This window comes from Oncorhynchus tshawytscha, linkage group LG01 (assembly GCF_018296145.1).
Source record: "Oncorhynchus tshawytscha isolate Ot180627B linkage group LG01, Otsh_v2.0, whole genome shotgun sequence".
NCBI classification, from domain to species: domain Eukaryota; kingdom Metazoa; phylum Chordata; class Actinopteri; order Salmoniformes; family Salmonidae; genus Oncorhynchus; species Oncorhynchus tshawytscha.
Genome location: NC_056429.1, coordinates 9,546,521 through 9,571,034, shown reverse-complemented (window position 1 = coordinate 9,571,034; position 24,514 = coordinate 9,546,521). Strand labels below are relative to the sequence as shown.

General features: G+C 46.4%; 1 protein-coding gene across 1 annotated transcript; it reads left to right on the top strand.

Annotated features, from left to right (window-relative positions):
• Positions 1 to 633: 633 nt before the first annotated feature.
• Positions 634 to 19,945, top strand: LOC112247915 (tripartite motif-containing protein 16-like). The gene is made up of 6 exons (XM_042327642.1): positions 634 to 1,261; positions 1,686 to 1,781; positions 17,378 to 17,611; positions 18,785 to 18,944; positions 19,075 to 19,134; positions 19,362 to 19,945. The coding sequence occupies exons 1-6, from the start codon at positions 680 to 682 to the stop codon at positions 19,874 to 19,876; spliced, it is 1,647 nt and encodes a 548-aa protein (XP_042183576.1). The 5' UTR covers positions 634 to 679; the 3' UTR covers positions 19,877 to 19,945.
• Positions 19,946 to 24,514: the final 4,569 nt, after the last annotated feature.

Here is a 24,514-nt window from a genome sequence, read left to right as displayed (position 1 = left end):
ATAGTACTATGGTGTGATAAGACTGTCTGCTATATGACAACATTGGTATCAACAGTCTGATAGTACTATGGTGTGATAAGACTGTCTGCTATATGACAACATTGGTGTCAGCAGTATGATAGTACTATGGTGTGATAAGACTGTCTGCTATATGACAACATTGGTATCAGCAGTATGATAGTACTATGGTGTGATAAGACTGTCTGCTAAATGAACTAAATATAAATGTATGTGTAAAAATGTTGATAAATACTTTGTTGAGGTAAAATGTACTTGATACGGTTGTAATATATTGTTGTCTCACCTAGCTGTCTTAAGATACTAATGCACTAATTGAAAGTCGCTCTGGATAAGAGTGTCTGCTAAATGACTAAAATGTCAATGTAAAATTAATAATTGCAATAATTTCTGTCTATCCCTGGTACAGAGAACTCAGTCCAGTAGGAAGCCACTCCCTGTAGATACAGAGAACTCAGTCCAGTAGGAAGCCACTCCCTGTAGATACAGAGAACTCAGTCCAGTAGGAAGCCACTCCCTGTAGATACAGAGAACTCAGTCCAGTAGGAAGCCACTCCCTGTCCTCTGGTGTAGAGTTCCATGAAAGAAAGTCATCTTTGACACTGAAATGAAAGTAATCTTTGACACTGGCATTGCTTAACCTACGGGAGAGAGCACCAAAATGGCAGAGAATCAGGAACTGTTCTGTTGCTCCATCTGTCTGGATCTACTGAAGGATCCGGTGACTACTGCCTGTGGACACAGTTACTGTATGGGCTGTATTAAAGAAAGCTGGGATCAGGATGTTCTGAAAGGTGTCTACAGCTGTCCACAGTGCAGAGAGACCTTTATCCCAAGGCCTGTTCTGAAGAGAAACATTGTACTGGCTGAAGTGGTGGAGAAACTGAAGAAGCAAAGACTGCAGGCTGCTCCCCCTCCTGCTCTGTGCTATGCTGGACCTGGAGATGTGGCGTGTGATTTCTGCACTGGGGCCAGAAAGCAGAAAGCCCTCATGTCCTGTCTGGTGTGTCTGGCCTCTTACTGTGAGACTCACCTCCAGCCTCACTATGAATCTCCTGCATTCAAGAAGCACAAGCTGGTCAAAGCCACTGCACAACTCCAGGAGAAGATTTGCTCTCATCATGACAAACTGCTGGAGGTTTACTGTCGTACCGATCAGCATTGTATCTGTCTGCTGTGTACAATGGATGAACATAAAGGCCATGATACAGTGTCAGCTGCAGCAGAGAGGACTGAGAATCAGGTAAGACCAGAACAACTTGTTGGTGACTGTTTGAGAAACAAAGAATTAAAGATACAGTAGGAACTAAGACTGTTTAAATATGAGATCATTCAAATGAAATAGATCCACGGCAGAACAAATATGAATATAAACCTTGATTATATATACATGTTAACCCAGATTCTCCAAATGTATCACCATTTTCTAAAGTCAACCACCATTATCATTTGTTATCAAACACCGAATCAGCTCCCCTGATTTGTGTTCTGTTAAAACCTTATCCTTCACATAACAACATAATAATATCATTTCTCACAGACATTTTCACAGACACTTCCTCAACATTTTAATCCCTGTCTTCTATGGGCCCTTTGTCACATCACTATACTATTGATCTACTGGACTAATAAAGCTTGATAGCTCATTGAAGAGTGATTCTCCACAGAGGCAGCTGGGGATGAGTCAGCAGAAGGTCCAGCAGCGTTTCCAGGAGAGAGAGAAGGAGCTGAAGGAGCTCCAACAGGCTGTGGAGTCTCTCAAGGTGAGTATTGTTGACCAGAGGATACACACCATTTCACTTCTCTCCTCCAGCCAGAGAGAGAGGAGAGGGCCCCTCTCCAATCCCACTGACCCCACTGTCGGGAACAGGCTGGATGGAATCTTTTCAGAGAATAGACTTCTGATTGTAACTGACATGAACCCAGGTCTGATTTTGAAGTTGCAGGCGGGGCCCCTCATCACATAACTATGAGTAACCATGACCGACTCAGGCCTTTTGAGTTTTGAGTCTTTACCCAACAAAGTCATGTTAGAATATATCAGTTATCCTGTTAGAGTCTTTGTGTTGAATCCTCTGAGCTGTTTCAGGTGCAACGTTTATGGTCATGTTGCAGCAGTTTGTAGGAGGAGATTCCAAGATGTGGGAAGTGTGCAGGAGGTCATGGGATAGAGGACTGTGTAGTTTTAGTGGATAAAATTGTGTGTAAACTGTAGGAGTGTCCATGTTGCTGGGGATCAGAAGTGTCCGGTGAGAGAGAGGCAGGTTGAGGTGGATAGAGTCAGAGTAGTGAAGAAGGTGTCGTATGCTGAGGCAGTGAAGAAAGTAGAGGAGGATGGGTCAAGGGTGAGGGATCCTGAGAGGATCCCTGTGAGTAGTAGATCTGTGCAGCACAGAGGGATAGGCTAACAGTGATATATGCTTTAGTAAAGTTAGCTTCTTAGCGTTCACAGCAATGGTTATCAACTGTACTGCAGATATGGAACGTAAATCACAGAAAATGAATGTTGTGTTGGCAGCTGAGAAGTGTTTGGCCTTACAAGATTTGACTTCAGAAGAGTTAAAGGGTGTGTTGAGTCCCATCCTCCCAGGTCATTGGCATGGTGCAGGAGCAGACTATTTATTTTTTTACCTTTATATAACGAGGCAAGTCAGTTAAGAACACATTCTTATTTTCAATGACCACCTAGGAACAGTGGGTTAACTGCCTTGTTCAGGGGCAGAACGACAGATTTGTACCTTGTCAGCTCAGGGAGTCGTTCTTGCAACTTTTCAGTTACTAGCCCAACGTGCTAACCACTAGGCTACCCTGCCGCTCCAATAGGGTCAAAGAGGTGGAATGGGGTAGTGTGTTTTTAATGAGTGTAGTGTTAGTATGAAGGCTGTGTTTTTGAATATTTAATTTAATTTAATTAAACGTTCCTTTCCCATTTTGTTTCACAAAATAAAGTAGTTGCATTTAACGCTGTTAAACTCCAAAGAAGAAGAAACATTATATTATGTCTATGTTCAGTGTTGTAACGATGTCTCTCTCTCATTCCATAACTTTCATGGTAGTTGGATGTGTGGGTCTCTGGATATGAATGAGGTGCTGACAGGCAATCGTTGATGGATATTTATAGAGCTCTGATCAGGACAACAGTTGATTACAGGTGTATAGTTTATGGAACAGCAGCACAGACTTGTCTTCAGAAGCTGGACAGAATCCAGTATATGGCTTTAAGGATGTGTATTGGTGCATTTAAATCAACATCTGTATGTGTCTTACTAGTGGAGGCAGGTGAGATGCCTTTGGATATACGACGTAATAAATTGTCATTAGCTTATTGGGTTGAAAGGCTGTGAGGTTGAGCCTCCCACTGCTACTGTTCTAGATGACTGTTGGGAATATACTAGTAGACAAGGCAGTGGTTTTGGTTGGACAGTTGGAAAGCTTGCTGATGACAGTGGTTTGAGGGAGTTGGAGGTTGGCCCTTCTGTGGGGATAGGAGATGTTACTCCCAGATCCTGTTGTTGATCTAACCTCGGTAGAGAAAAGGAAAGATTGGTCAGAAGTCAGTGATAAAGGGAAACTGGTTGACAATTACATTGGTAGAAGTTGTTATGCTTTTTTATAGCTTTTCACAGATGGATCCAAGGACCCAGATAGTGGAGCACAGGAGCAGGCGTTTACGTTCCTGAATTTGATGTGCAGATATGTAGAAGACTAACAGATGAACTGTCAGTCTACTCAGTTGAACTGTTGGTGATAATAGTTGCCCTCCAGTGGGTGGAGGAAGTACAACCTGTTAGAATTATAGTATGCTCAGATTCTCTGTCTGAATAGTTTATCATCTGGTAAATGTAATAGGAGTGACCTACTATTGGAGGTATCAATGTTATTATGGAGAATTGAGAGAATGGGTGTAGTAGTGAGATTCTGTTGGGTCCCAGCACATTCAGGTGTGGAAGGGAATTAAATTGTACAGCAGTTAGCTAAAAGAGCTTTGAAACAAGATATAATTGATTTTAATGTTCCACTGGGTAGAAGGTGAGGCCAAATGTAAGCTCAGAGCCATTTTGATAGATGTGTGGCAGAAGACATGGGACTCTGAGCATTTCTATGCCCTCCAAAGAAAGGTTGGTGGACCAAGATTCAAAGGTCAGATTATGAAGGAAGAGGTGGTGTTTACTTGATTGTGTTTAGGACATTGTACATTGAACTGGTCCTTACATCTGGTTGGCTGCATGTGAATGGTTTGTGTCTGGAGGTTATTGTCAATGAAACGGTGGAGCTTGTGTTGTTATATTGTTGTAAGGATGTTGAAGAGAGGGAAAGATTGAAGTGTAGGGTTATTGAGGTTGGGGGGGTTTGGAAGGGATTTTGGGGATGGGGGTCTAATTGAAGTTAGTAGGGCTCTTTTTTATTTTCTCAGAAGTACTGAATAAGTTAGGATGATTTAGAAATATTGTAAACTGTGATTGAACACACTCCAGCACAGTAGGTGGCGCCATGCACCTTTTAATGGTGGTTTGCGGACCACCATTATATCGTAGAAGAAGTAGAAGTTGGTCGTGTGAGGGTTTTGTTGTTCGTGAGGAGGGATACTATTCTTTTTTAGAATACATTTTCTCATTGTGGAAGGTCTGTTTATTGATTTCCACTCTTTATCGGTTAGAGTTGAGGGGGGAGTAGGGGTAGTTTGTTTGGGTGGCGTGATAGCTTCGATGCCCTCAACCGATTGGAGAAGAAATGCTGTCGCTTCAGGTGCATCCTGGAGAATGGTGTTGAGGAATTTTTGATCATGGTGGGAGAGGAACATATACACTCTATCCAGAATGAACAATGCGGTGGTTGTGATAATGAAAAAAAGTGAGTCTTGTTGAGAGTGGAATTTTTTTGAGGGGTGTGTTGGTGTTGATTTTGCCTCTTTCGACAAGAGTAGTCGTGGCTGCCTCCATTTATTACGTACAAACAGATCCCTAAAGAGTTGGTTCGTTTTGGTGAATTTGCAAGTGGTTTTCATTTCGTGTGCTCTCGGCTAGGCGTCTCTTTTCGTAGGCAAGTGAAATTCAAGGTAAAACAGGGGGAGGGGTGGTACACAGGGTTTGTTAACACAGATAGTGTGGGGACTTAGGGCAGACAAGCTGTCACGATCGTCGTATAGAGGGGACCAAAGCGCAGTGTGGTGTGAATACATTCTTCATTAAATGAACAAGAAGAACACTTAAACAAAAACAACTAAACGATTATGACGACCGTGACCTCTATATAAACAATCTGCAAAACGTGCAACATAACATAGACAATAACCCACGAAATACCCAAAGAAGATAGCTGCCTAAATATGGTTCCCAATCAGAGACAACGATAAACACCTGCCTCTAATTGAGAACCAATCTAGGCAACCATAGACCTACATAAACACCTAGATGGAACAACCCCATAAATCTACAAAACCCCTAGAATGGGACAAAAGCACACATATCACCCATGTCACACCCTGACCTAACCAAAATAATAAAGAAAACAAAGAATACTAAGGTCAGGGTCAGGGCGTGACAGTGCCCCCACAAAGGTGTGGACTCCGGCCGCAAAACGTAATCTAAAGGGGAGGGTCCAGGTGGGCCTCTTTCCAGCTCGGGTGCTGGATGTGGACCCCAGTCCACCCTAGTCTTAGACCGCTTCTGTTGCCTCCTAGGAACGGCGACCCTCGCCGCCAACCTAGGACTGGCAACCCTACTAAAGGGCCCCACTGGACTGAGGGGCAGCTCCGGACTGAGGGGCAGCTCCGGACTGAGGGGCAGCTCCGGACTGAGGGGCAGCTCCCGACTGAGGGGCAGCTCCCGGTTGAGGGGCAGCTCCCGACTGAGGGGCAGCTCCGGACTGAAGGGCAGCTCCGGACTGACTGACGGCTCTGGCAGCTCCTGGCTGGCTGGCGGATCTGGCAGCTTCTGGCTGGCTGGCGGCTCTGGCAGCTCCTGGCTGGCTGGCGGCTCTGGCAGCTCCTGGCTGGCTGGCGGCTCTGGCAGCTCCTGGCTGGCTGGCGACTCTGGTAGCTCCTGGCTGGCTGACGGCTCTGGCAGGTCCTGGCTGGCTGACGGCTCTGGCAGGTCCTGGCTGGCTGACTGCTCTGGCAGCTCCTGGCTGACTGACGGCTCAGGCAGGTCCTGGCTGGCTGACGGCTCTGGCAAGTCCTGGCTGGCTGACGGTTCTGGCGGTTCCTGGCTGGCTGGCGGCTCTGGCAGGTCCTGGCTGGCTGGCGGCTCAGGACAGACGGGAGACTCTGGCGGCTCAGGACAGACGGGAGACTCTGGCGGCTCAGGACAGACGGGAGACTCTGCCGGCTCAGGACAGACGGGAGACTCTGCCGGCTCAGGACAGACGGGAGACTCTGCCGGCTCAGGACAGACGGGAGACTCTGCCGGCTCAGGACAGACGGGAGACTCTGGCGGCTCAGGACAGACGGGAGACTCTGGCGGCTCAGGACAGACGGGAGACTCTGGCGGCTCAGGACAGACGGGAGACTCTGGCGGCTCAGGACAGACGGGAGACTCTGCCGGCTCAGGACAGACGGGAGACTCTGCCGGCTCAGGACAGACGGGAGACTCTGCCGGCTCAGGACAGACGGGAGACTCTGCCGGCTCAGGACAGACGGGAGACTCTGCCGGCTCAGGACAGACGGGAGACTCTGCCGGCTCAGGACAGACGGGAGACTCTGCCGGCTCAGGACAGGAGGAAGGCTCTGGCGGCGCTGGACAGGCGGCAGCACCTGTAGGGATGAGACGGAGAGACAGCCTGGTGCGGGGGGCTGCCACCGGAGGGCTGGTACGTGGAGGTGGCACTGGATAGAACGGACCGTGCAGGCGCACTGGAGCTCTTGTGCACCGAGCCTGCCCAACCTTACCTGGTTGAATGCTCCCCATAGCCCGACCAGTGCGGCGAGGTGGAATAAACCGGAATGGGCTGTGCTGGCGAACCGGGGATACCATGCATAAGGCTGGTGCCATGTATGCCGGCCCGAGGAGACGCACTGGAGACCAGATGCGTAGAGCCGGCTTCATGGCACCTGGCTCGATGCCCACTCTAGCCCGGCCGATATGAGGAGCTGGAATGTACCGCACCGGGCTATGCACCCGCACCGGGGACACCGTGCGCTCCACATAACACGGTGCCTGCCCGGACCTAACCAAAATAATAAAGAAAACAAAGAATACTAAGGTCAGGGCGTGACACAAGCGCAACCCTTTTTGTTATTTTATTATTGCAAGGCAGAACACTTGATAAACAATATGCATTTGTTTTATTTTTCAAATGTGGTTTGAACTGGGTGACCAAGTAACCTCTATGTGAAAGTCCAGGAATTGCCGTGGGATAGGTGGGGCAGGTTTGAGACTGATCTAAGGAACTAACAAGAAAAACACTTCATTTCTCAGCTGCCTCACCAATGTTTGTACATGAATTAATAACTTTAAATTGCTAAATATTTCCAATAGATGGCAGCATAAGACCACAAAGCATTAGTTATAGGTTACAAGTATTGTGGAAATGTTGAATCAAATATTTCTCAGATACAGGAATTTGTCAATTCAATTTGACTTTATTACAAAAGTAACAGAAGCCGAGAAATTCCATGGAACAACTGATTTCTCTGATCTAACGCACATGGTCACTCCTTCTTATGTAAATGATAAACGCCCCTTGGCCTCTCGCCACCATTATCTTTCTGTCTCAATTCTTGCATGTCAATGCCCACATCTGACTTATCTTTGCTCAGTTTAGATTATAATGGTGGAGGCGCCAGAGTGTTAATTAAAAAAATAATACATTTATTGCATATATAATATATATATATATATAATATATAATAGTATAATATATATATAATAATATTCCCAATATAAGTGCATTTCTAATAGTACTTAATTATTACAAATATTCTTTTCAATACATGTATATAGTTTCCAAACATCGGTGTCATTTTAAAAATAGTATGGACACCCACTTCTACTGTGAATGTGTGTCTACTTTTGCCCATAGTGTTGGTCAATGGCTCCCAAGCACAACTCAATGGCCTCTTTCGTTGAAGCAATGACTTTTCACCTAGTGCCCCTTCCTCTAGTCCACTGACCAAGACATACACATTTGACTTTTCACCTAATAACTTCATCTAAACTCAGCAAAAAAAACGTTCTCTCATTGTCAACTGCATTTATTTTCAGAAAACGTAACATGTGTAAAATATTTGTATGAACATAACAAGATTCAACAACTGAGACATAAACTGAACAAGTTCCACACACATTTGACTAACAGAAATGGAATAATGTGTCACTGAACAAAGGGGGGTCAAAATCAAAAGTTACAGTCAGTATCTGGTGTGGCCACCAGCTGCATAAAGTACTACTCCTCATGGAGAAGTATCTCCTCCTCATGGACTGCACCAGATTTGACAGTTCTTGCTGTGAGATATTACCCCACCAAGGTACCTGCAATTTACCTGCAATTTACCTGTATGTTTCCGGACAATCCTGGGGGGAATGGCCTTAGCCCTCACCCTCCGATCCAACAGATCCCAGATGTGCTCAATGGGATTGAGATCCGGGCTCTTCGCTGACCATGGCAGAACACTGGCATTCCTGTCTTGCAGGAAATCACGCACAGAACGAGCAGTATGGCTGGTGGCATTGTCATGCTGGAGCGTCATGTCAGGATGAGCCTGCAGGAAGGGTACCACATGAAGGAAGAGGATGTCTTCCTTGTAACGCACAGCGGTGAAATTGCCTGCAACGACAACAAGCTCAGTCCGATGATGCGGTGACACTCCGCCCCAGACCATGACAGACACTTCACCTCCAAATCGATCCCGCTCCAGAGTACAGGCCTCGGTATAACGCTCATTCCTTCGACAATAAACGCAAATCCAACCATCACCCAGGGTGAGACAAAACCGCGACTCGTCAGTAAAGATCACTTTTTTTCCAGGCCTGTCTGGTCCAGCGGTGGGTTTGTGCCCATAGGCGACGTTGTTGCCGGTGATGTCTGGTGAGGACCTGCCTTACAACAAGCCTACAAGCCCTCAGTCCAACCTCTCTCAGCCTATTGAGGACAGTCTGAGCACTGATGGAGGGATTGTGTGTTCCTGGTGTAACTCGGGTAGTTGTTGATGCCATCCTGTACCTGTCCCGCAGGTGTGATATTCGGATGTACCGATCCTGTGCAGGTGTTGTTACATGTGGTCTGCCACTGCGAGGACAATCAGCTGTCCGTCCTGTCTCCCTGTAGCGCTGTCTTAGGCGTCTCACAGGATGGACATTGCAATTTCTTGCCCTGGCCACATCTGCAGTCCTCATGCCTCCTTGCAGCATGCCTAAGGCACGTTCACGCAGATTAGCAGGGACCCTGGGTATCTTTCTTTTGGTGTTTTTCAGAGTCAGTAGAAAGGCCTCTTTAATGTCCTAAGTTTGTGACCTTAATTGCCTACCGTCTGTAAGCTGTTAGTGTCTTAATGACCGTTCCACAGGTGCATGTTCATTAATTGCTTATGGTTCATTGAACAAGCATGGGAAACAGTGTTTTAACCCTTTACGATGAAGATCTGTGAAGATATTTGGATATTTACGAATTAGCTTTGAAAAACAGGGTCCTGAAAAAGGGATGTTTCTTTTTTTGCTCAGTTTACATGTACATACATACAAATAAATGTAGTTAATTATATTTACAAATATATATTTAGATGGGTGACATTATCTGCCAAAGTAACACCCCCTTAACAAATAAACACAGACACTGGACACAGACACTGAAAATTATCCTTTTTAATATGAATCTGTTAGCTCTCAAAAGAGCCTTTGCTTTGCTGAGCAGCTAGTTTTCAGGAGTGTGCTGCCTGCCTGTGTTACGATTAACTAGGAGTGGTGGGTGGAATCAGGCGCAGAGAGCAGGGTTCTGTCGTTTATCAAATTTATTTCACCGGTGCAACAAAACGATCACGCCAACACACAGGGCGCATATAAGTTGCCAGTCCAAAACAACAGGACAAAATAGACCGGAGAATAAAAATATGAAAACAAATCACACCATCAAACACAGAGTAACAATTAACAAGCCCGCACAAATACCCAGCGGGCCTAGTGCCCTTAAATACCCTACAAACAAACCCTAATACAAAACAGGTGTACCCAATTAACCAATAACCAAAACAAACGGAAAGGGAATCGATGGCAGCTAATAGGCCGGCGACGACGACCGCCGAGCCCCGCCCGAACAGGAAGAGGCACCCTCTTCGGCGAGGTTCGTGACAGTACCCCCCCCTGACGCGCGGCTCCCGCAGCGCGCCGACCCCGGCCTCGAGGACGACCCAGAGGACGAGGCGCGGGGCGATCCGGGTGGAGGCGGTGGAAATCCCTCAAGAGGGAAGGATCTAAAATGTCCCACCCCGGTACCCAGCACCTCTCCTCCGGACCGTACCCCTCCCAGTCCACGAGGTACTGCAGGCCCCTCACCCGGCATCTCGAGTCCAGAATAGCTCGTACTGTGTACGCCGGGGACCCCTCGATGTCCAGAGGGGGTGGAGGGACCTCCGGTACCTCACTGTCTTGTAGGGGACCAGCTACCACCGGCCTGAGGAGAGACACATGAAATGAGGGGTTAATGCGTTAATAAGAGGGAAGTTGCAATCTATAACAAACCTTGTTTATCCTCCTCAGGACTTTAAATGGCCCCACACACTGCGGCCCCAGCTTCCGGCAGGGCAGGCGGAGGGGCAGGTTTCAGGTCGAGAGCCAGACCCTGTCCCCTGGTGCGAACACCGGGGCCTCACTGCGGTGGCGGTCAGCGTCTCTCTTCTGCCGTTCACTGGCCTGCCTGAGAGAATCCTAGACTGCCCGCCAGGTCTCTCTAGAACGCTGTACCCACTCCTCCACCGCAGGAGCCTCGGTCTGACTCTGATGCCACGGAGCCAGGACCGGCTGGTAGCCCAGTACGCATTCGAATGGCGACATATTCGTGGACGAATGCCGAAGAGAGTTCTGGGCCAATTCTGCCCACGGGACGTACCTCGCCCATTCTCCTGGCCGGTCCTGGCAATACGACCTCAGAAACCTACCCACTTCCTGGTTTACTCTCTCCACCTGCCCATTACTTTCGGGGTGATAACCAGAGGTAAGGCTGACCGAGATCCCCAGACGCTCCATAAACGCCTTCCAAACCCGGGACGTGAACTGGGGACCCCGATCGGAGACTATATCCTCTGGAACCCCATAGTGCCGGAAGACGTGGGTAAATAGAGCCTCTGCAGTCTGTAGGGCCGTAGGAAGACCAGGCAATGGGAGGAGACGGCAGGACTTAGAGAACCGATCCACAACGACCAGAACGGTAGTGTTCCCCTGAGATGGGGGAAGATCAGTAAGGAAATCTACCGAGAGATGGGACCATGGCCGTTGGGGAACCGGGAGGGGCTGTAACTTCCCTCTAGGAAGGTGCCTAGGAGCCTTACTCTGGGCGCATACCGAACAGGAGGAGACATAGAGCCTCACATCCCTAGCTAAAGTGGGCCACCAGTATTTCCCCCTAAGACCCCGCACTGTCCTATCAATCCCCGGATGACCCGCAGACGGTAGTGTGTGAGCCCACCGAATCAATTTATCGTACGTAACTTCGACCAGTCGGACACTGTATAGGCGCAGGTTCAACCCTCAACGCCCGCTCGATGTCCGCGTCCACCTCCCATACCACTGGGGCCACCAGCCGAGAGGCTGGAAGGATGGGAGTGGGTTCGATGGACCAGTCCTCGGTGTCATAGAGACGGGACAGCACGTCGGCCTTAGTGTTGAGGGAACCTGGTCTGTAAGAGATCGTAAAATTAAAACGTGTAAAGAACATGGCCTACCTAGCCTGACGCGGATTCAGTCTCCTCGTTTCTCGAATATACTCCAGATTACGGTGGTCAGTCCAGATGAGAAAAGGGTGTTTAGCCCCCTCTACTAGCCAGTGTCTCCACACCTTCAGGGCCTTTACCATAGCTAGTAACTCCCGATCCCCCACATCATAGTTCCGCTCCGCCGGACCCAGCTTCTTAGAAAAGAAAGCGCAGGGACGGAGCTTCAGTGGCGTGCCCGAGCGCTGAGACAGCACGGCTCCAACCCCAGCCTCGGACGCATCCACCTCCACTATGAATGCTAACGAAGGGTCCGGATGCGCCAACACGGGAGCTCCAGTGAACAGTACCTTCAACTGGTTGAAGGCTCCATCAGCCTCTGCTGACCACCGCAGACGCACCGGTCCCCCCTTCAGCAGTGAGGTAATGGGCGCCGCTACTTGGCCAAAACCCCGGATAAACCTCCGGTAGTAATTGGCAAACCCTAAAAACCGCTGCACCTCCTTTACCGTGGTCGGAGTCGGCCAATTACGCACGGCGTTAACGCGGTCACACTCCATCATCATCCCCGAGCTGGAAATGCAATAACCCAGGAAGGAAACGGCTGGTTTGGAGAACACACATTTCTCAGCCTTGACGTATAGGTCATGCTCCAGCAGTCGCCCAAGAACCTTGCGCACCAAGGAAACATGCGCGGCGCGTGTGGTAGAATAAATCAAGATGTCATCAATATAGACTACCACACCCTGCCCGTGCAAGTCCCTAAGAATCTCATCTACAAAGGATTGGAAGACGGCTGGAGCATTCTTCAACCCATACGGCATGACGAGGTACTCATAGTGGCCTGATGTGGTACTAAACGCTGTTTTCCACTCGTCTCCTCCCCGAATACGCACCAGATTATACGCGCTCCTGAGGTCCAGTTTTGTGAAGAAACACGCTCCGTGGAATGATTCCACCGCCGTAGCGATGAGAGGTAGCGGATAACTAAAACCCACTGTGATCGAATTGAGACCTCGATAATCAATGCACGGACGCAGACCTCCCTCCTTTTTCCTCACAAAAAAGAAACTCGAGGAGACGGGTGACATGGAGGGCCGAATGTACCCCTGTCTCAGAGCTTCCGTGACATATGTCTCCATAGCCAACGTCTCCTCCTGTGACAGTGGGTACACATGACTCCGGGGAAGTGCAGCGTTCTCCTGGAGGTTTATCACGCAAACCGTCGATGAGGTGGTAATTTGGTCGCTTTCTTCTTACTAAAAGCGATAGCCAAATCGGCATATTCTGGGGGAATGCGCACGGTGGAAACCTGGTCTGGACTCTCCACCGTCGTGGCACCGATGGAAACTCCTATACACCTCTCTGAACACTCGTCTGACCACCCCTTAAGAGCCCCCTGTTTCCAGGAAATAACGGGATTGTGAATATCCAGCCAGGGAACCCCCAACACCACCGGGAACCCAGGTGAATCAATAAGGTAGAAACTGATCCTCTCCCTATGATTCCCCTGCGTTACCATGTCCAGCGGAATCGTGGCCTCCCTGACCAGCCCTGACCCTAACGGTCGGCTATCTAAGGAGTGCACGGGGACAGGTGGGTCTATCTGCACTAACGGAATACCCAATTTACTGGCGAGTCCACGATCCATAAAACTCCCAGCTGCGCCTGAATCGACTAGCGCCTTATGCTGAAGAGAGGGGAAAAACGCAGGGAAAAAAATTAACAAAAACATGTGACCAACAGGGAGCTCTGAGTGAGTTTGGTGCTTACTCACCTGGGGTGGCCGAGGAGTGCTCCGCCGACCATCTCGACTCCCAGAGGGACTCCTCCAACACCGGTCTGAAGTGTGTCCTCTGAGTCCACAATAGGAGCAGGAGAAGCCCCCTCTGGTCCCCCTAGATGCAGCTCCTCCCAACTCCATCGGAGTGGGAGTGGGAGAGCTGGAAGGTGGAATTAACAGGACCCCTTCTGAACGCCCGCGGGCAGCTAGCAGGTTGTCCAATCGAATAGACATGTCTATAAGTTCATCCAGGGAGAGAGTTGTGTCTCTGCAAGCTAGCTCCCAGCGGACGTCCTCCCGGAGACTACACCGGTAATGGTCCATCAGGGTCCCTGTCATTCCACCCAGCACCAGCAGCTAGGGTCCTAAACTCCAACGCGAAGTCCTGCGCGCTCCTCATCTCCTGTCTGAGGTGGAACAGTCGCTCACCCGCCGCTTTACCCTCTGGTGGATGATCGAACACAGCTCGGAAACGGCGGGTGAACTCCAGGTAGTTGTCCCGAGCCGAGTCTGGACTGTTCCAGACCGCGTTAGCCCAGTCCAGGGCCCTGCCCATTAAACAGGAGACGAGGAGGCTCACACTCTCCTCACCTGAGGGAGCCGGACGCACGGTAGCCAGGTAGAGCTCTAGCTGGAGCAAAAATCCCTGGCACCCAGCCGCTGCTCCATCGTACTCCCTCGGGGAGAGACACAGTGCGCCGGACCCAGAGGATGACGTAGGTGGAGTAGGTGGTGTCGGCAGTGGGAGAGCTGAGATAGACGTCGGTAGACCACTCCTCTCCCATCGTTCCATCCTCTCCATCATCTGATCCATCGCCGTACCAATCCGATGGAGGACAGCTGTGTGGTGATGGACGCGCTCCTCCATAGTGGGGAGAGGGGTGGTCGCTGCTCCTGCTGACTCCATTTCTTCGGTGCGGGCTTCTGTTACGAATAACTAGGAGTGGTGGGTGGAATCAGGCGCAGAGAGCAGGGTTCTGTCGTTTATCAAATTTATTTCACCGGTGCAACAAAACGATCATGCCAACACACAGGGCGCATATAAGTTGCCAGTCCAAAACAACAGGACAAAATAGACCGGAGAATAAAGATAGGAAAATAAATCACACCATCAAACACAGAGTAACAATTAAAAAGCCTGCACAAATACCCAGCGGGCCTAGTGCCCTTAAATACCCTACAAACAAACCCTAATACAAAACAGGTGTACCCAATTAACCAATAACCAAAACAAACGGAAAAGGAATCGATGGCAGCTAATAGGCCGGCGACTACGACCGCCGAGCCCCGCCCGAACAGGAAGAGGCACCCTCTTCGGCGAGGTTCGTGACAGCCTGCCTTCAGAGGAGTGTGCTGCCTGCCTTCAGAGGAGTGTGCTGCCTGACAGCCTTCAGAGGAGTCTGTCTGTGAACAATGAAAAGTTAAGAAGTTATTGCCACGCTTTTTTTTTTTTAAATGTAACCTTTATTTAACTAGGCAACTCAGTTAAGAACAAATTCTTATTTACAATGACGACCAACCGGGGAACAGTGGCTTAACTGCCTTGTTCAAGGGCAAAATGACAGATTTTTACCATGTCATCTCTGGGATTCGATTCAGCAACCTTTCGGTTACTGGCCAAGGCTTTAATTGCTAGGCTACCTGCCGGCCTTTCACAGAGGCCTATTTTACATTTACATGTGAGTCATTTAGCAGACACTCTTATCCAGAGCTGCTGGGGTTAAGTTTCTAAATCTGTCAATGTACAAGGGAACATCGACAGGTTTCTTACCTTGTCGGCTAGGGGATTCGAACAAGCCACGTCTCGGTTACTGCCCAACGCTCTTAACCACAAGACTACAAACCACTAAATGTTAACCACAAGTCAAATGGTGGTAGATAAATGGTAAACTGGTTAAATAAAAGACTGCTGTTATAACTTCCAGACTGCCATTGTTTTGGGGAAATAGGGACATTTCTGTCTAATTCTCCAAGTATCTCTAATAGATGTATTTATTGTAATGGTTTGAAGTTCTACACCATTTTAATCAGGAAAACCTATTATTTCTAATGATGTAGGTTTGGCAGCGTACAATGCTGTTACCAATTGCTGGTAGTTAAAAAGTCAATTAAAGAAATTGTACACCTGAAACTCTGAGGTCATCCCATTGTTTCGAAAAGGGGAAATATAGATATGTCTGTTTATTTCACTAAATATCTCACAATGTGTGTGTTTAGATTTTTTCATGTCAGACACCATTTTAATCTGGAAAATCTCCTCTTTCTAATGACATAAAGTTGGGCAGCGTCCTCTGCTATCATCGATCGCTAGACCAGAAATAGTCAGAAGTTTCCATTTTTCCCTACTTGCTGGTAATGCCGACATAAACACACTTGGCAAATCAAATCAAATTTTATTTGTCACATACACATGGTTAGCAGATGTTAATGCGAGTGTAGCGAAATGCTTGTGGACGCAGACCTCCCTCCTTTTTCCTCACAAAAAAGAAACTCGAGGAGACGGGTGACATGGAGGGCCGAATGTACCCCTGTCTCAGAGCTTCCGTGACATATGTCTCCATAGCTAACGTCTCCTCCTGTGACAGTGGGTACCCATGACTCCGGGGAAGTGCAGCGTTCTCCTGGAGGTTTATCACGCAATCCCACCGTCGATGGGGTGGTAATTTGGTCGCTTTCTTCTTACTAAAAGCGATAGCCAAATCGGCATATTCTGGGGGAATGCGCACGGTGGAAACCTGGTCTGGACTCTCCACCGTCGTGGCACCGATGGAAACTCCTATACACCTCTCTGAACACTCGTCTGACCACCCCTGCATCAACAAGGTGTGGATGTTAGTGGTAAAATAAAAAGGTAGACATTTTTTGGTGCATTTAGGGAAAATGGAATTGGGTTTATGGCTGGATCAGCAGCTCTTCATCAACCGGCTGGAGAGACTCAATACAACAGGGGTCTCTGATTTCTATGCTGCAGTACTGAGGGTCTGGCAGCTGCTGAGACCCACACGAGACGGGCGTGTGGTGCCTGGTCCGTATGTATGGGAGGAGACCATCTTCCACAACCCACTGATCACTGGGTTTGGTGGACCTGGAGAGCAGGGTGGCAGCATTCTGACTCAGCAGCACAGAGGCTACTGTACCGTATGGAGGTGGGCTTAGAGGGAGTGAAGGGGCATCAGTGGCAGGGGGTTGTGGGGGCTGAGAGCATGGCAGGATATAGGTGGAGGGTGCTCTATCAGCTCCCAGTGCTGGAAAGGTCAGGGGTCATCCAGTGGAGGGTATTACATGGAGCCCTGGACACCAATAGCTGGTTGGCTCGGGTTGACCTGGGAGTTGGGGAAGGGTGTCCTTTTTTTGCAATGACAGACTGTTCATCGTGTTTTTTTCTGTGTTGCCAGGGTAATACCATTACTGTTGATGGCTTAGGGTTGAGATGATCAACAGTGTGGAGATGTTTCAGGAGGTATGGGGGCTTAGGAGGGCTGTCTGTATGGCTGGAGAGGAGGGGTTGGATGTATGGTAGGAATGTGGTGCTGGATGGTGTATTGTACTGTAATGTTTGGGAACTGTATAATGTGATAGTGTGGAGGTTGTGGTGGCACACAATGTGTTTTTGGAGGGGAGGGTGGTGTTAGTGTAATGAGGATGGCAAGTCAGTCTCTATATCTCCCTCCCACCTCTCTCTCTCTCTCTCTCTTTTCTCTCTCTCTCTCTTTCAACAGCTCTCTGCACAAGCAGCAGTGGAGGACAGTGATCAGATCTTTACTGAGCTGATCCGCTCCATTGAGAGAAGGCGCTCTGAGGTGAAGGAGCTGATCAGAGCCCAAGAGAAGGCTCAAGTGAGTCAAGCTGAAGGACTCCTAGAGCAACTGAAGCAGGAGATAGCTGAGCTGAGGAAGAGAAGCACTGAGCTGGAGCAGCTCTCACACACAGAGGATCACATCCATTTCCTCCAGGTAATCAAACTGTATTGTTACATGTGATATGAAATTAACTTAATGTGAAACTATTCATCTCAATCATTATGTTATCCTGTCTGTCTCTCTCTCTCTGTCTGTCCCTCTGTCCATCTCTCTCCCTCCCTCTCTGTCTCTCTCCCTCTCTCTGTCTCTCTGTCTCCCTCTCTGTCTCTCTCCCTCCCTCCTTCTATCTCTGTCTCTCTCTCTCTCTCTTGTGGTAGCAGAATCAGAATTAGTTAGGTAACATTGATAAATAAGATGTTTTATTTACATAATAATGCTTATGTGAGATATTTGTCATTAGGATGTCTTCTTTTTGGACGATAATGTTGGCAGTTTGCAGTTATCCCTTCTCTGCTAGGGCTCAGTTACTTGGGGCCCAGAGAGGGGAGTCTTATCTGTGAATGTGTCTGTAACTATTCCTAAACCAGGTGAAGGGATGGTGTGATTAAAGAGGAACCAGTTAGTTGGCTCCACAATGTCTGTGTGCAGGTCACTCCTCTCCGTGAGCTTGTCCAGGAGGAATTGTATTTGAGATGGGAGTATCTAGAATTGACAATTGATATATGCCATTGGATGAGGTAATGTTTTGGTATTATGTTGAACCAAGAACGAGAAGTAGAACCTCGTTTTAGGAGAGCAAACTGAATGATAATTTATAGCTAATGCTGTCTGGCTATGGGATACTCCTCTCTCAAGTAAAGTCTTCCTTTGTAATGTTCCTAAGATCTGTTATTCATCATGTGAGTTGAGATGGGTGTGTCTTGGCTCATTTATGGACACTGAATTGATCTGAGAGTCAAACAGGGTGAAGCTCATATAATTAAATATGGACTTTATGATATAACTCTGACTTGTGTGTGGTTTGCTCTCTCCTGATTTGGTAATGCAGGAAATTTCCACGACACTCTCCCTCCCTCTCTGTCGCTCTCTCTCTCCCTCCCGCTCTCTGTCTCTCTCCCTCCATCTGTCCCTCCCTCCGTCCCTCTCTTTCTCTGTCCCTCTCTCTCTCTCTCTCTCTGTCCCTCTCTCATTCTCTCTCTCTCTCTCTCTCTCTCCCATTCTCTGTCCCTCTCTCTCCCTCCCTCTGTCCCGCCCCTCCCTCTCTGCCTCTGTCCGTCCCTCCCTCTCTGTCTCCCCCTCTGTGTCTGTCTCTCTCTCTCTCTCCAGAGTTATCAGTCTCTCTCCAGTATCAGTGTATCTTCAGACTTACCCAGCATCGTTGTCCGTCCTCTTCAGTACTTTGGAGATGTGAGTAAGACTGTGTCTAAACTGAGAGAGAAACTAGAAGACTTCCTTAAAGGAGAATGGAACAAGATCTCCACTACAGGTGTGTTGAAAATAATAAGAACATCAACTTTAGACCATTGAAAGTTCCCTACTAGTCATATACATGTGGAATGTGGTATGATGATAACATCATATAGCCTCTCTCTGTCAATGTGTTTGTGTGTCTGTAGTGAATATAGTGGATTTTGTACTGCCTCCAGAGCCCAAGACCAGAGAACAGTTGTTACAATGTGAGTATCTTTATTGTGGAGTAACTAACAGTCTCTTTTTGCTGGCACTCCTAAAAATCTCTCTAGAAATATATAGCAATAGTAGATCTAATCATTGACTGGGTATCTGACTCCTCATATTTCTATGATTTGATCTCTGGTGTGCTCTAATCAAAGACAGGGTAGATATAGTATCTGGCTTAACTTATTGTTCTAACTCCCCTCATTGATCTCTGCTCTTCTCCCAGATTCCTGTCAGCTCACACTGGACCCAAACACCGCACACACAGAACTCTCTCTGTCTAAAGGGAACAGAAAGGTGACCTGTACAGGCCAAGACCAACAATATCCTGACCATCCAGAGAGATTCACAAACCATTGCCAGGTTCTGTGTAGAGAGGGTCTGTCTGGACGCTGTTACTGGGAAGTGGAGTGGAATGGTTATGTTGTTACAACAGTCTCATATAAAGACATTAGCAGAACAGGGACAGATAGTGTATTTGGAGACAATAACAAGTCCTGGAGTTTACAGTACCAGTGCTCTAGTGGTGGTTATTGTTTCAGACACAATACTGTTGTGACTAAAGTATCAGGCCCTCAGTCCGCCAGAGTAGGAGTGTACCTGGATCACAAAGCAGGTACTCTGTCCTTCTACAGTGTCTCTGACACAATGACCCTCCTCCACAGAGTCCAGACCACATTCACTCAGCCCCTCTATCCTGGGTTTCATCTCTACGGTACTGCTGAGCTGGTTAAACTGTAGTAGGGTCCACATAGATACTAGTCATGCTGGTGTAGTCTATAGCTGAGCTGTTTAAACTGTAGTAGGGTCCACATAGATACTAGTTATGCTGGTGTAGTCTATAGCTGAGCTGTTTAAACTGTAGTAGGGTCCACATAGATACTAGTCATGCTGGTGTAGTCTATAGCTGAGCTGGTTAAACTGTAGTAAGGTCCACATAGATACTAGTCATGCTGGTGTGGTCTATAGCTGAGCTGGTTGAACTGTAGTAGGGTCCACATAGATACTAGTCATGCTGGTGTGGTCTATAGCTGAGCTGGTTAAACTGTAGTAAGGTCCACATAGATACTAGTCATGCTGGTGTGGTCTATAGCTGAGCTGGTTGAACTGTAGTAGGGTCCACATTAGAGGTCACCCGATTAATCGGAATTGCCTATTAATTAGGGCCGTTTTCAAGTTTTCATAACAATCGGAAATCGATATTTTTGGACGCAGATTTGGAAGATTTTAATTTTTTATTTTATTATTAATATTATATTTATACCTTTATTTAACTAGGCAAGTCAGTTAAGAACACGTTCTTATTTTCAATGATGGCCTAGGAACGGTGGGTTAACTGCCTTGTTCAGGGGCAGAACGACAGATTTTCACCTTGTCAGCTCGGGGGAACCAATCTTGCAAACTTACAGTTAACTAGTCCAATGCTCTAACCACCTGCCTCTCAGTGCACTCCACGAGGAGACTGCCTGTTACGCGAATGCAGTAGAAGCCAAGGTAAGTTGCTAGCTAGAATTAAACTTATCTTATGAAAATAAGATAATCACTAGTTATAACTACACATGGTTGATATTATTTGTTTATCTAGCGTGTCCTGTGTTGCATATAATCGATGCAATGCTGGGGGATGATTTAGCAAAAGCGCATTTGCGAAAAAAGCACAATCGTTGGACGACTGTACCTAACCATAAACACCAATGCCTTTCTTAAAATCAATACACAGAAGTATATATTTTTAAACCTGCATATTTAGCTGAAAGAAATCCAGGTTAGCAGGCAATCTTATGTTCTGTCTAGAAATTCTGTCTAAAAATCCTGACTATAAGAGTTATGATTCTGATGTAGGCCTGGAACAGTCATTGTAAATACATATACTGTTTTTTTTTTGTGTGGTTGATTTCGAGTATAATGGATCATTCTAATAAAAATAGATGTGTGATTCTATAATATTTAGTCAAAGGGTGGATTGTTATGATTTTTATGAATAATGACTAAATGATGTATACACTTAACGTGGAACTATAACTAACAGAATTCTACCCTGTCTTTATATAATGATAAATAATGTTTGTTCATTAGGAATGGGTTATGTAGCATAGATCTAGGAAGAAAGGAATGTATGTGTGTCGAAAGAGAACAAAGAGATGAATTAACCTATGTTTGAACTGACCTGGGTGTAACTCCGGAGAGATAAGATAGGACAGGGAGAGCCCCTCCAGAGCCCTAGTATCTGGGGGAGACTGGAACTGTCAGCTGAGTGGTTATAAACTGTGGTGAGACTCATGAGAAAATCCAATGGTTGGTGTCTATGTGTAGGTTAAGAGAATATTATAAAAGTAATGTCTTTGTATATGCATGGCAGCGCTCTCGGAAATAAACCTTGCTGACTATGGTAGACTGGCCTCTGACTGTTTCATTTTTATAAGAACCTTACTAATTCTTAGTAACAGACAGAGTATTTGAATTGAAATTCAGTTTATGAACATTGAGAACAAAATTCTCATGACAAATTGTGTCATTTCTCTTGCGTTCATTGCACACAGAGTCAGGGTATATGCAACAGTTTGGGCAGCCTGGATCATTGCAAACTATTTTACCAGAATTGTACATAATTATGACATAACATAGAAGGTTGTGCAATGTAACAAGAATATTTAGACTTAGGGATGCCACCGAATAGTCCCGTATTTCACTGAAATAATAAACGTTTTGTTTTCGAAATTATAGTTTCCGGATTTGACCATATTAATGACCAAAGGCTCGTATTTCTGTGTGTTATTATGCTATAATTAAGACTATGATTTGATAGAGCAGTCTGACTGAGCGATGGTAGGCAGCAGCAGGCTCGTAAGCATTCATTCAAACAGCACTTTCGTGCGTTTTGCCAGCAGCTCTTCGCAAGCACAGCGCTGTTCATGACTTCAAGCCTATCAGCCTAATGGCTGGTGTAACCAATGTGAAATGGCTAGCTAGTTAACTGGGTGTGCGCTAATAGCGTTTCAAACGTCACTCGCTCTGAGACTTGGAGTAGTTATTCCCCTTACTCTGCAAGGGCCGCGGCTTTTGTGGAGCGATGGGTAACGCTGCTTCGAGTGTGGCTGTTGTCGATGTGTTCCTGGTTCGAGCCCAGGTATGGGCAAGGAGAGGGACGGACACTATACTGTTACACTGGCAATACTATAGTGCCTATAAGAGCATCCAATAGTCAAAGGTATATGAAATACAAATGGTATAGAGAGAAATAGTCCTACAAATACTATATTAACTGCAACCTAAAACCTCTTACCTTGGAATATTGAAGTCTCATGTTAAAAGGAACCACCAACGTTCATATGTTCTGAGCAAGGAACTGAAACGTTAGCTTTTTTACATGGCACATATTGCACTTTTACTTCTCCAACAATTTGTTTTTGCATTATTTAAACCAAATTGAACATGTTTAACTATTTATTTGAGGCTAAATTGATTTTTATTGATGTATTATATTAAGTTAAAATAAGTGTTCATTCAGTATTGTTGTAATTGTCATTATTAGAAATACATTTTAAAAAATTGGCAGATTAATTGGTATCGGCTTTTATTGGTCCTCCAATAATCGGTATCGGCGTTGAAAAATTGTAATCGGTCGACCTCCAGCCCACATAGATACTAGTCATGCTGGTTTAGTCTATAGCTGAGCTGGTTAAACTGTAGTAGGGTCCACATAGATACTAGTCATGCTGGTGTAGTCTATAGCTGAGCTGGTTAAACTGTAGTAGGGTCCACATAGATACTAGTCATGCTGGTGTAGTCTATAGCTGAGCTGGTCAAACTGTAGTAGGGTCCACATAGATACTATTCATACCGGTGTAGTCTATAGCTGAGCTGGATAAACTGTAGTAGGATCCACATAGATACTAGTCATGCTGGTGTAGTCTATAGCTGAGCTGGTTAAACTGTAGTAGGGTCCACATAGATACTAGGCATGCTGGTGTAGTCTATAGCTGAGCTGGTTAAACTGTAGTAAGGTCCACATAGATACTAGTCATGCTGTTGTAGTCTATAGCTGAGCTGGTTAAACTGTAGTAGGGTCCTCATAGATACTAGTCATGCTGGTGTAGTCTATAGCTGAGCTGGTTAAACTGTAGTAGGGTCCACATAGATACTAGTCATGCTGGTGTAGTCTATAGCTGAGCTGGTTATACTGTAGTAGGGTCCACATAGATACTAGTCATGCTGGTGTAGTCTATAGCTGAGCTGGTTAAACTGTAGTAGGGTTCACATAGATACTAGTCATGCTGGTGTAGTCTATAGCTGAGCTGGTTAAACTGTAGTAGGGTCCACATAGATACTAGTCATGCTGGTGTAGTCTATAGCTGAGCTGGTTAAACTGTAGTAGGGTCCATATAGATACTAGTCATGCTTCATTTTGCTCTGTTTTATGTACAATAATTTGACTGATTTGATCTTCAGATGTTAGAGATTTAAGGTATTCATATTTGATAAAAATACAATGTTTGAATCTTATTCATTTCCATGAATCATGATGTAAGGTGTTGATGTATATTGGTTGTCATTCAGAACCATTGATATGTTTTCTCAGTTGGTTCTCTGTCTCTTTGTAATTCTCCTTAGTATCAGTGAACAGTTTTTAGGCTCGGCCCTAATTGATGTGTTCTTTGTCACCTGGAGCTGCATGGAAAATGGTCCAGGAACAAAAGGACAATTCAGGACTAGTTATCACACTACAAGCTGGAATCACTTACTATCTACTAAACTATATAGTCTGGTTTCCCAGACACAGATTAATACTGCACTAAAAAGTATGTTCAATGTAGATGTCCGGGAAACCGGCCCTAAATTTGTCATCTTTCATCCTCCCATACTGCTCAGTCAAGCAACATTAAACCTGTCCAGCAGGTGGTGGTATTGACTAAACAATAAAACTAGCAGATATATTGACTTGCCACTCAGTATATCAGTAATGTTCAGAATAGTGCTTTAATATCATTGGAGATTGATGGTGTTTTTAATCCACTATCCAGAGTCAGGAACAGATGAAGTTAGGTCTGCTACTGTTCAGTGATTAAATATGATTTATGGTGATGGGAAATTTAAAAAATACAACACAAAACTTCATCTTGTAATAGTTTTCCTTTGTTATTTATTCCAAGGTGTGTCTTTAACTTGCAAATGGATTGTGTGGAGGTGAGTTAGTAGTGTGGCTGATAGAATAGAATGAAAATGGAGGCGGGGAGGAAGAGGGGAGAAGTGAAGGGCTGTTAAAGAAACCAGATGAGGAAGAGATAGATGTTAAAGGGAATTACTGACTCTGTTCCAAATGGTTCCCTATTCCCTATTCCCTACGTAGTGGTCTAAAGGTCTAAAGTAGTGTTCTACATA

Bases quoted from the DNA above. Each gene is read 5' to 3' on its own strand.
- LOC112247915 (XM_042327642.1), top strand. From the start codon at position 680: ATGGCAGAGAATCAGGAACTGTTCTGTTGCTCCATCTGTCTGGATCTA. The intron at 17,612-18,784 runs GTAATCAAACTG...CTCTCTCTCCAG, and splicing joins ATCACATCCATTTCCTCCAG to AGTTATCAGTCTCTCTCCAG. The intron at 19,135-19,361 runs GTGAGTATCTTT...CTCTTCTCCCAG, and splicing joins CAGAGAACAGTTGTTACAAT to ATTCCTGTCAGCTCACACTG.